At 37.9% G+C, this 13,292-nt stretch overlaps 1 protein-coding gene across 1 annotated transcript in view; it reads right to left on the reverse strand.

Annotated features, from left to right (window-relative positions):
• Nucleotides 1–13,292, reverse strand: part of WDR49 (WD repeat domain 49) — a 141,779-nt gene that overhangs the window by 7,245 nt on the left and 121,242 nt on the right. The window contains exons 16-17 of the mRNA XM_057737806.1: nucleotides 11,751–11,860; nucleotides 9,729–9,875 (exon numbers count right to left, since the gene is read on the reverse strand). Of these exons, the coding sequence (XP_057593789.1) occupies nucleotides 9,729–9,875; nucleotides 11,751–11,860 (257 nt within the window). The remainder of the gene's footprint in view (nucleotides 1–9,728; nucleotides 9,876–11,750; nucleotides 11,861–13,292) is intronic.

The following is a 13,292-nucleotide window of genomic DNA, read 5'->3' on the forward strand; positions in this document are numbered from 1 at the left end:
GTGCGCCATAACTACTGAACCCATGCACCGCAACTACTGAAGCTGGTGTGCCTAGAGCCTATGCTCCGCAAAAAGGGAAGCCACTGCACTGAGAAACCCGTGCACCACAATGAAGAGTAGCCCCTGCTCACCACAACTAGAGAAAGCCTGAACACAGCAACAAAGATCCAACGCAGCATAAATAAATAAATAAATAAATAAATAAATAAATAAATAAATAAATAAATAAATAAAATCTTTAAAAAAATAAAGGATAATGACAAATATCCTTCATTATAATATCGTACAGAGTATTTTCATTGCCCTAAAAACATCCTCTGTGCTCTTCCTATTCACCTCTTCTCTTCCTTCCCTGGCAACCACTGATCTTTTTATTGTCTCCACAGTTTTGCCTTTTCTAGAATCTCATAGAGTAGGAATCACACAGTGTGTACCCTCTCAGATTAGTTTCTTCCACTTAATGATACTCATTTAAGATTCCTTCATGTCTTTTCATGACTTGATAGCTGTTTTTTTAAGTGCTAAATAATGCATTGTCTGAATGTACCACAGTTCATTTACCCGTTCACATACTGAAGGACATCTTGGTTGCTTCCACATTTTGGTGGTTCTGAATAAAGGTGCTGTAAAGATCTGTGTGCAGGCTTTTGTAGGCAAATAAATTTTCAACTCCTTTGGGTAAATACCAAAGGCATGATGGCTGGATTGTATGGTAAGAGTATGTTTAGTTTGTAAGAAATGAACAAGCTGTCTTCCAAAGTGGCTGTAGAAATTTGCATTCCCACTAGTAATGAATGAGAGTTCCTGTTGCGCCACATCCTCACCAGCATTTGGTGTTGTCAGTGTTCTGGATTTTGGCCATTCTAATGGGTGTGTACTGATAACTCATTGTTCTTTTACTTTGCATTTTTCCCTGATGCTTTATGATGTGGAGCATCTGTTGAATCTTTTAAAAAATGTTTGTCACATGTTAATGACTTCCGTTTTATAGGACTCAAATTATGGTGCTATCATGTAAATAAAGATATAAAATAATAGGAAGGTTTTTTTACTTCTAAGATGTCTCTGAGTTTTGTGTTCAATTTGGATCTTTGGTTATCTAAAGTTTCCTGGAATTAATCAGGTATAGAACTCTCTCATATCTTACTTAAAATGAATATAGCTATAATTACATTCTTCTTGTATTTAATTATTTGTTCAAGTAAGAAGATTTCCATAATATCTGATTCTTTTTCTTTACTTGTACTAGAGTTAAGATTGTATTTTAAAGAAAAGATATATAAAGTAGATTTTACTAAAAACCTGTGTGTATACTTCTGACCTATAGTTTAAGAACTATAGAGAGTAAGTTTGTGTATCAATGAAAAACCAGTATTGACTCTAGCACATCCTTCTGAGTAGGGAGATTCTGGCTGAGTTCCCCATTTTTGAACTATTTTGCCCCTCTTTGCAAATTGCAGATTACCATGGATACGCAAACTCCATCTCATCTGGCAGAGTTTTAACTGAGTTGCCGCTTCCTTGGAAACACCAGTTTTGGTAGCTACCGGCAAACTGTGTCAGGGACTGTAATTTTGTACAAATTATCAACTCTTAGCAAATGTTCAATTCTTCCAGTTTTCTTCAATATCTGACTATAATCCTCCAACGTTTTCAGTTCTTCTCACATCTGTCTAAAATGGAGAACTAAAACCTAACAGCCTAAATCTTTATCCAGACTCTATGTTGCCTTGCAGCTGTCCTTTGCTCTCAGGACCTCCAGGACTCCAAAACTACTGATCTTCCCCCCTCCCCCCGGCCCCCCCACTCCTAACATCTGGTTCAACTGGTTCTGCAGAAGCAATGCCAACAAGAATCCCTGAGGGACATTTCTTAGACACTGTTTTGCCCCATCCAGGAGATTTATGATCACCTCTGTTTTGTTCAGCAATGAGCGGTATTCATTTATCTTGAACAAAATTGAGGGGGCTGACAATACTGAACTTTACCCAAACCCTATACAACTAGAACGTGGGGGCAGTTAAGAAATGGCCCCACCCTATTGGGTTCCAGAAACAGATAAGGACCACTCTTCTCTCTCTCATTCTGAAATAAGACCCTCTTCACCTTCCTCCCAAGTCTAATAAGACCCATGGGTTCATTGACCTGTCTCTATAATAGCTCAAGCCCCCTTTCTTTTACTGAGATATTCCTTTTTAATGACTATTCTCCCTGTTGCAATAGCTTGAATAAAATCATCTCTTTAATTGTCCCATGCATTTTGTCTTTGACAGAACAACAACAAGAAAATAATTCACCTGAGGTATCACTAATGCAGCATTTCCTCTATGCTGGAAATTTTTAAAGATTTTATATTTACAATTTGAATGGCTTCTGGGGAATTTATTGGCAAAACCTGACACAGAGCCACTTCTAAGTAGTTTCCAGTTTTTTGAATAAAACATATCAAAAAGGGGTTTCAAGCCGTTTGAGAACCCACAGGGAACAACTTGGAAGCTAAAGAGAGAGTGTGAAAGATGTTTCAACTTGAAAGGGAAAGAAAGAAAATACAAAAGAACATTAAAAACCCAGTAGGTAAGACTAAAAAGTTACCTGGGGGTTATGAAGTATTTGAAAACTGTCCCAAGCTCTAAAGTGATAGTTTAGAATGTTGAAAGTAAGTTTGGCAAAATGCCTCTCATCATACAATTGCCAAATAACCTTCTGCACACTGTAATTATGATTTCAGGAATCTGTGTAAAATGTGGTGCAAAGACTTAAGGTAGACTCTGAATGATAGTATGGAGGAGGGAATATATTGATAATTGAGATTTTTTTAAGTGCTCATTTAAATTAACAACCATTAAATTCAGTAGCCTCCTAAGGAAAAGATGAACAATTTTAAATGAAAGTGATAAAAATAGGTAATATTATAGTGAAATAGCTGGTTTTAGAGATCAGCATAAGAATAGGCTGCCTAGGGACTGTGATTTCAACACTATCTGAACAAGGGAAGTTATACCTAGAAATATTAATAACATGACACCTGAATAAAAGGAACACTTCTTTTACTAGCTATGCAAGACTAGGTAAGTTATTTAAACTCTTTTTTCTATCCCACACAGTCTATACCAGAGACTCTTTATATAGAAAATAGAGGCAATAATAATTACTATATCATAGAGCTATTTAGTGGAATAATAATAAACTATCACCAATGGAGAAAATGTACCAAACTCTTATTAGGTGACAGGCTCTGTGCTAAGGGCTTCACGTGGGTTATTTCACTTAATGTTCACAGCAATATTATAAGGACAGTAACTAATATGATGCCCATTTTTAGCTGACGAAACTAAGGCATACAGAGTTTAATTGACCCGCTCAAGCTCATATAGCTAGCAAGTAGTAGAGTCTTGATTTGAATCCAGGCTTATGCTTGAAATTTTGCCCTTACTATACCTTTATTGCTTTGAGTCTTCCAAGTTTTACTCCTTCTATAAGTGCAAATTCTCCAAAAGTCAACCATAACCATTAACACCTTATAACTTAGTAGGAATAATGACTGTGATTTCAAAGGTTACAAAATAATGTAAAGGACCAGGAGTGGGATAAAAAGCATGAATAGCCAGAGAAGACGATACTATGACAATTATCAATGCACTGCCCCTGAGCTCCAAATCCACTCTTCACTGCTTGATGTGTGATAATGGACCAGAGTCCTGTAAATCGTTCTCCTTTGACAGCTGGTATGATGTTGAGCTCTGTCACTAGAGGGCACTAGAGGGACATCGGAGGAGAAATAGATTTCTCTCTAAGCAGGTGCTCCTCTCATCAGGCTCCTGCAGGGCAGTCCTCTAGCACTAGACTCCTACAGCATGACTTCCCCAGGACCAAGCTCCTCCAGTGCCTTCTCCAGGTCCAGACTCCTATGATGTAAGTATGGCTTCTCCAGAGCCAGCAGTTTCCCATGTCACCCTCTCAGGTGACTTTGCAGCAGAGTGCCACCTGTCTGCCACCATCCAATGCATGACCCTCCATAATACCCCAGGAGGTAAGTGGAGGGCCGCCAGTGTGAGTCCTCCCTGTGGACAGCCTCCCCTGCACCCCCTTGATGGCTTTGCAGTGAGTTCTAAGATACAGCACTTGCCTGTGGATGGCTTCCCCTAACGCTCCTGAGAGATTTCTGCAAGTTCCATCTGCAGCAGCTCTGCCACCTTGCCATCCCATGAGACAGGGATAAGCCCTCTCCCACAAGGTCTGGGTCTCCACCCTAGCTTAGATGGGCATCTTCCCCGGTCTGTATCAGGCCTGGGAGTAGGGGCTGCTCTTTAGATCTGGTATTCCTGTGTTCTTTAGAATTCTCTTTACTTCTTACCAGCTAATGTTCTATAATGTGCATATATTATATCTAAAATCAGAAGAAAAAAAATGAACTTAAAAATAAAATTAATTCTAAAATATGACTTGATTATAGTTGCTCCTGACTCTAGCTGCTCTTCAATTTACCGTCCTTTTTCTTTCCTCCCTACTATAGTCGGTTCCTTGAAAAAGTGTTAGCTTTTCTTGGTAGATGTCCCACAGGTACCTCCAACTCAACATATTCTGAAAACTAACTCTAAACCATCTTCTTCTCCTATATTTCCTCTCTTAATAATCACCTCTCTTTGACACTGTTATCCGGTCTAGATACCTGATAGTTATACATGTCTTAACATCTCATCAGGGCACATAATCCTTTAAATTCTACCTCTGTAAAGCTTCTGAAATTAACAGTTACTTCCTTTCTAGGGTCCCCTTATCTTCAAAATAATAATATTTACCCTTTATGAATGCTTATTATGTGCTAGTCATGGTGATAAAATTAACCCACACAACTGCGAGAAGCACCTATCATTAGCCCTATTTTACAGATGAGGAAACTGAGACTATGAAGCTTATGTAATTTATCCAGATATAGACAACCAGTAGAAGGCAAAGTGAAAATTCAGAAGCAAGTAGCTGCAGTCATACAACAAGTTCCCACCACTCTAATACATACACTGCCTTCAGTCTAGCCCTATTATAATGCATGCACTACACAGTTTCCAGAAAGCTTTCCAAAATGCAAACCTGGACATGTCACTTTCCTGTCTAAACATTTCAACAGGAATTTTATTTCTGGACAGGATTTAATAAAGAGTGGCAGGTCATCCTTCTCACTGCACCAGAGAAAAAAAAAAGGTAAATTACAGAAATAATATTCTTAAAGCCATCAGAGGGCTGTGGAAACAAAGATTATCAAATTAAAATTCATGAGATAGTAGAACCCTTCTCAGATGAGCTAAGATTGCCAAATCTTTTCTTCCCTCTGGGGATTAATCATGTCTGTGCATTGCTAAGAAACAGGCTTACCATAGACAGAGAGACTTTTCTAATGGAAGGGAAAATCAGAAGAGCTTTTGATGACTTTGTGGGTTGGTGTGATGATTTGGAATTTAGTGAAACTTTGTAACGGTGGCCAGAGTTCCCCACAGGACATGTTCTGAGTGCTAGGGTAGAATGGGAAACTGTGGACTGGACTGGGGAGGCAGAATAATGTTTCCTGCAGTCCGGCAGTACTTAGAAGACAATATTCCACTAAAGGAAGAGGCCTAAAACAAACATTTGAAATTGAAAGTAAACGAAGTCTAACTAAAGCCATAGCCCAGCACTGACCGAGCTCAATTCCTAATTGGATTAGCATGACCAACCTTCATGTTCTCTGTCCAAATAAGGAAAGGGTGCACTATCTCAGAGAAAATAACATTCACTTCAATATCTACAGATCTGTTACACGTAATTTCTCTCATATAATAAAAAAATTGTACAGAAATTACAGGACTTGCAAGAAAGAAGGAAAATGTGACCAATAACCAAGAGGAAAAAATAGACATTAAAAGTAGATCCAAGGATCAGGCCGATATTGATGTTAGCAGCCAGGATTTTAACATTGTTATAAATATGTCAAAGAAAACAGAGAGAAAATTTGGACAAAATGGATGAAAACAGTAATTTCAACTGAGAATTAGAATATATATAAACAGATTCAAATGGCATTTTAGAACTATATATGCACACACATATATATAAAATCTGAAATTGGGAACTGATATCACCAGTTTAAAAGAGACTGGCAAAAGAGACAGGATTAGTGAATGCAAAAGTGAGTCAATATAAAATACCCAAAATGAAACCCAGAGAGGAAAATAAAATGGAAAAATGAGAAGAACATAGGAAACGTTTGTGATATAATGAAAGTCCCACATATGTGTAATTGCAATCCCAGAAGGACTGGAGAGTGGTAATTGGAAAGAAACACTATTTGAAAAGATAATAGCTGAGAATTATTCAACATTGAAGAAAGATGTATTCAAGAATTCCTATCAAACCCGAGTAGTATATATACAGAGTAAATTGTATTTATGCCCATCATGATAAAACTGCTAAAAACCAAGGATAAAGAGAAAAATCTATAAAGCAACCAGAAAAAAAAAATATTACATTCAAAGAAGCAACAATAATATGAAGAGTGGAATTTTAAACAGGAACTATGGGAGCAAGGAAGCAATGCGATGGTAACTTTAAAGAGTTGAAAAAAACTGCAATCTAGAGTTTCAAACTCACTGAAAATATCCTTCCAAAGTCAAAATGAAATAAATGCATTTTTCAGACACATAAAAGCTGGGAAAATTACTCACCAGCAGACCCACAGTATAAGAAATACTGGAGGAAGTTCTTCTGAATGAAGGAAAATAATCTCAGATGGAAAATAATCTCAGGAAGAAAATAATCTCTTTTAAATGATGAAAACAATCTTCTCTAATACCCCAAGAAAAAATAAAGGACACAATAGTCTTGTAATGTCTAGAGTAATCACTAAAAAGATAACATGAAGAGATATAAAAACTAAAGACTTAATAGAAGAGATAAAATGGGATAATTCAGAATACTTGACTAAAACATTCTAATGGCTCCTCACTTCTGGTAAAATAAACACCAAAGCCCTTAATATAATACACCAGGTGCTCCATGATCTGGCCCTCGTTTACCTCTCCAGCCTTAATTCTCATCATGTCTCTTCTAGAACCCAGCCATCTGGGACTACACGTAGCCTCTCAGCACACCATCCATCTTGCTCATATACCACCTTATCCTTGCATATGCTGCTCCTTTGCCAGAAATATCATCCCCCTTTTTTCTTACTTGAGTAATATCAAGTTAACTTTTAATATCTAGCTCAGGGATAACCTGATTTCTCTAAAACTCATCTATGGATCTCCATGTGGTCCCACAGTACCCAGTGCTTATCCCTGTTATAGCCTTTGTTGTAAAACATAATGATTTATTTCCTTATCTATTTCCCCAACTGGTCTTCAAGAGCTTTGAACGCTGTGCCTCTACATGTCAGTTCTGTGCCTCCACCATCCAGCACAAGGGCCAGCTCAGAGAGGCATTCAGTATTCAACAGGAAGCCTACATATACACACGAGCAAACATGATTTCTGAATTAGCTAGTGGCAGACTGCTGTGCAGACCATGTTACAATCCTCTCCATTTTCTCGAGACCTTTATTTCTAAATAGCACACTAGTACCTCACACTCAACACATCCCAAACTTTATTCATTTGTGTCAAACTCAGTCAATGTGACACCATCCGAAGTCACCCATTGCAGCCAGCCTGGAATCATCTGGACTTCTGCCCTATTCATCCCCGATGCGTCTTTCCTTATGTTTCCTTGATCTTGACTTCTTCACTCACCCTTTGAATTCCTACTCATTTTAAGTCCCAGCTCAGAGGTGACTTCCACTAACGCCTTCTCATGCCCCAGGCAGAGTTAATCTGCCTTCTCCCCACCCCACCCTGTGCTTCCACAGAAACTCATCCGTGGTGTCCTGCATTCTGTTGTCCTCAATCGTTTATACCTCTCTCCCTCAAGTTGGTGGAACTTTTTTTTAAAAAAGGAACCATTTTCACTTGCAAAGACGGCAGATGAGTGGAAATACTTAAAAGGGAGCAAAGGAAGAAAAGCTGAAGAAGAAAATAGAAAGGCAAAAGAGAGAAAACATCTTTTTTAAAACGGTGTGGAAACTATAGGCAAATTTTATATGAAGAAATCCAGGAGGAAAAATTCTCTTTGAAAACATATTAGAGGGTTTTTTTATATTTTCGATATTTCCAGCCAGCCATTCACGCCCACTTTCCCCCACACATCCTTCCTGCGCATGAGGAGAATTTATCTGCAGATGAAGGAGAATTCTGCTGTAGAATGTGCAAGGCTCCTCACAAAAGCAGAGACTCCCAGGGCTGAGGAGGGGCATTTACTGCCCTCACCCATGCTCTCTCCCACTTCCTGGCTCTCCTTGCTCCATCTTGGTTTCCTTCTGTGTGCATGTACTATGCCTGGACGGTCTTTACACTTTGTTCTGGCTCCCTGGATCTTTTCTTACTTTCTGTTCTCCACATTCTCTTCCGTCTGTGACTCAGCAGGACAAGATCAGTCCTCCCCATGTTTATTCTTAAAGATGAATCATCCTGGGGAAAAAGCAATAGGCTGATAGACTGAAAGCCCTGTCGGATGCACTAAAGGTTATTTAAAGCCCTAACGTTTATGGATTCATGTTTTTAAAAGAAATGAGTAGATATCATAGATGATCCCCCTGAGAGCAAATAAACAATTATAGATTTAGAAAAGAGAGACTGAGAAAAAGCAAAGGAAGCTGATAATAATTAGACTGGAGATACAGCAGTGAGGAATGACAGCTGTACCTTCCTTACAAGGGGAATTAAAAAAAAAAATGTTGACCAGCTGTTACAGGGAACCAAGCAGAGATAAGAGGCTTAAACTTTCTCAAGTGTAGACGCAAAGGCCTCCCTCCTACAAGGGTTATTATTTCTCAAGGATGATGTTGAACCCCCATCTCAGAGGATTTGAAAAGTTTAGAAAGCACAGATCTCAGATGGTTCGAGCACAGTTCTGATCTTTTGACTGTTACAAGTTGCAAACTTCTCTTTTCATTAATTATTTTAAATGAGTTCCCCGCGGCGTCCATATGCTTTGTGAGTACCTCGCTGAGTAGCAGGTTATGTTGACTGCTCTCCCGTCGGGTCCCTCTTTGCGGGTAGGATGTTTGTACAGAAATTACTCTTCAAATTCTTAGACACTTGGAAGCCTACAACTGTCTGAAAAATAGAGCATTCTTTTGCACATCTTGTTTCCAAATCCTCAGAGATCCTTCACTTCTAAGTTAAGCTTTCTTGTCCTCTCATCATATTAGCCTAGCACTGCAGCTGGAAGGCTCTAAGACAATACACTTTAAGTAGCAGCTGTGTATAGTGTTTCATATGAAAAGAAAAAAACCAAATTGTCAGAGACTCTGTTCTGAAGCAGTCTCGGGATGTCTCTTTCTCTGGTATCAGATCTGAAAATTAAGATTATTTGGGGGAAGGAGTTCTCATTCATAGCAGACTCATGTGTATTCATGGCATTCTGACTTCAGAAAAGTGACAAAATGAAAATATTCCTCCTATGTATTTCAGCCTGTTGGCTGTCCTTTCTGAGAGCACAGATGAGCAGCTGAGCTATAAATCTTAAGAGTCAAATCACGCTTCATATCACTGCAACCTACAGGGCGAACACGTGTTACTTTCGTGCTTTTCTACTTTGTTTTCTTAATGGGTTGAGTTTCATGGAGAGAGAGGATGGATGTGGTATGATGGTTGAGGACTTACTTTCAGAAAGTGATGGAAGCTCTGGAGTTTGGGAACACTTGTCCTCTGGCTCTTCCCTAAAGTATTTCTCAGGGTCTAGAAGAAAAGCTGGTTTATTCACTTCAGGTAGTTCTTTCAAGGTTCCAATGCTTAACGACCTAAAACCGCCTTCACAACAGCAGGTTTTAAGGGAGGATGGAAAAAAAAGTACAATATCATTAATTCCTCAGAAAGAGCTAGCACATTTCCAAGTTAACTTTTTTAAAAAAATTTAACCTTCCTGTTACTCAGCTGGTACAGCTGCAGTGATCAGCAAACCCTATAAACACAGCTGTTCAAGATAAATCCATGGTCCTTTTATTCAAAGGGACCGAAAGAAACGCAAGGCTCCCCATTCATTTATTTTTCATTTTGTATTCTTTTGCTATTTTCCCTTGAAAATGAGTATTCTGCAGTTTTGGAAAAGCTCCAGTTTCTCTTTTATCTGCAAGAAAACTGAAGGCTTTGTGAGATGGAATCTATTTTTCAGCATTTAATTTAAACACATATCTAAAATTTTGAGTTTGCAGGTACAATTTCATTTTGCTAAAATGTAAACCAGATCTTTATTATTGTATCTATGATGCATACAATGAGATAATGGGAAGGAAGACTTAATTACGTCCTTACAAGCAAAGTCTTGGACAAAATGAAAAGGTTTTCTTTTTGCTTCATGGGATAAATGGGTAATGGAATAGAAGTCCATAAAAACTTAATTCAAGATGTGATTCTATGTTTGCTTGATTGTTAGCGCTGCGAAGGTAAAAACTGTCTCTGCTTTTGTCATCATGGTGGCTCAGTACCTAGGAAAAGTAAACTAATACATAATCAGCACCTGCTCAGAGGCAAGTCATGTGCTATGTCAGTGATTCTCAAACTGTACCAGGCATCAGAATCGCCTGCAGGGCTTCTTAAAGCATAAACCACGTGCACCACTCCTGTTTCTAACTGAGTTGGGTGGGGATGGGGCCCCAGAATTTACCTAAGTTCTCAGTGATGCTGATGCTGGTAGACCAGGGAAGGTACTTTGGGAACCAATGTGTTACGTCAAACCAAAAGAGAAATCTTCACAACCTGTAAAGTACCATCATGCCTTTTTGACAGATAAGGAAATCAAGGCTCAAGATACTTTAGTAACATGCCTGAATTTACATAACTGGTAAATGGTAGACCTTGGACATCAACTAAAATATATTTCACTCCAAAAGTTGTGCTCCAAGGTATAATAATAATAATAGTAATTATTATTATTATTAATATTACTAATAAAATTGTATTGAGTTTCTATAGTATGCCAGGCATTAAGTGCTTCACATATATTATCTCATGCAATCCTGGCAAAACCCCAATGGAATAGATTAGTTTATAAATATGCATTGAATATTAACAAATAATAATGTACACTTTGACCGCAAAATTTAAACAGAAATGAGCATATTTGCTCTATGAAACTGCAGCTTCCTCTTGGACATAAGTTGACAAAAGATTTGTAGTGAGTGAAATGTTCTCATTACATGACAGAGCTTCGAGAATGATTCTTACTACTCTTCTAAATAATACACTTCAGTATGATAACAATTCTTTTGTTTCAATTATTTTTTACATTTTTTTCTGGTCAGCCACAAGTAAACAAATACGTTGTTCTATGTGGCTTTGGGCTTTCTGAGAACAAAAATAGTTTTAATTTTATTTTTATCTTTTAAACACTTAGGAGAGAGAATTAACATTCTGTGCCAACTCTATTTCGGAAACTATAGTGGGCTCTTTCCACATGTTTTCTGGCTTAGATCTTACACTTCTGCCTGTTGTACACTGTGAAGTCTTGGACGAGTCACTTAATCTCTCTGAGCCTCACTTTCCTCCTTTCTTAAAAGGAGATCACAAGACCTTACTTGCAGATTTATTAAGGATACCAACATTGCTGGCACATAGAGCAGTTTCTTGTTATCTTCATACCAATCTATAAAATAATATGATAAAAATATATCAACCGTGATTACTTACTGAATGATTTTTGTATAACTTCACCATTGTAAAGGTTATGTGGCTTTTTCTTATAAAAATGTCTTTCCTTATATTTCATACCTAAATTTATGACTTCAAATGGTCTGACACTGGAAGAAAATAATTTATGATGAAACAAAATATCAACCACAAAGAATGAACAGACACTTTATGGCCATAACTACATACCCTTAACAAAAAAATCTCTATTCTATGGACCTAAGTAGTGACATTTGTTTATACCAATCAAGTCATACCTTTGAATAAAATGCCTGCTGGCCCGGCGATGGTATAAAAGGGTAAGAACCACAGAGGAGGAGAAGCTAGTTAAGCAAAGGTCCTGTTCCCTAACAACTGGAAGATCAGAGAAAAAACTACATAGAAGAAAATGTCACAGAAACACACACTATCCTTGCCCTTTGTGTAAATTATATGGGCTAATCAGTGTATGTGTCAAAAGCTCTTTTATCCAGTGCTGTGCCTGGATCTTCACGTATGGTATCCCAAATGCAAAAAGAAAAAAAAAGTTCAGTGTTTTTGAGGCTTGTCATATGAATCTATATGAACTTTAGGTTAGCTTGAATCCACAGAAAAAGTTTCTGTCAATAAAACACAGAAAGTAAAACCATTACATAGCTGTATATAATTCTAGTCAGAAAACGGGAAATGGTCTCAAATATGTTTAACATTCACGGTCACAGACCTCAACCTGAACAGCTACAAGCTATGTTGCCAAAAATTGTTATTATTCTCTTGGAAGCATCGGGCCAGAAAGCGTGCCGATTTTTCACAAAATCACTGAGAGCCATGGGGCCTGCCCTCTCCCTTCTGCCTCCTTTCCTTGCATCCTTTAACCCTTTAGGGTTACTGCTCTCCCCCTTTTGCTACATATCGAGTAGCTATAGAACCTTGAGATGTTTCCTATGCTCTCAGCCTCAATTTCCTGCTCTGTATGAGATTCTTACTGTGCTTTTAAAGGAGATAAGATGGATGAACACTCAGCAATGGGCCTAATAAGTAATAGTATTCAATAAATGTTAATTTCCCTCCTTCCTTTTCCTCTGCCCTAGTTGACCGTATCGCTCAAACCCAAATGAGCTTAAAAGTAAATTTTTCATTTCAGAGCAGTTTTAGATTCACAGAAAAGTTGCAAAGATAGTACAGAGTCCTGGTATTTACAAAATCAATATTGGTATATTATTATGAACTAAACTCAGTATTTTATTACGATTTTCCTAGTTTTTTTTTTTTTTCCTAATGTCCTTTTTCTATCCCAGCATACCACATTACATTTAGTTTTCTGACTCCTTAGTTTCCTCTGGTCTATGGTAATTTCTCAGACTTTCCCTGTTTTTGATGACCTTGATAGTTTTAAGAAATATCGGTCAGGTCTTTTTGGTAGAATCTCCTTCAATTTGGATTTGTCTGATGTTTTTCTTATGGTTAGACGGGGGTTATGCGTTGCTGGGAGGAAGATAACAGAGATGAAGTGTAATTCTCATTTCATCTTATCAAGGGCACATGCTATCAACCTGACTTACC

Source organism: Hippopotamus amphibius, chromosome 6 (assembly GCF_030028045.1).
Source record: "Hippopotamus amphibius kiboko isolate mHipAmp2 chromosome 6, mHipAmp2.hap2, whole genome shotgun sequence".
Classification (NCBI taxonomy): domain Eukaryota; kingdom Metazoa; phylum Chordata; class Mammalia; order Artiodactyla; family Hippopotamidae; genus Hippopotamus; species Hippopotamus amphibius.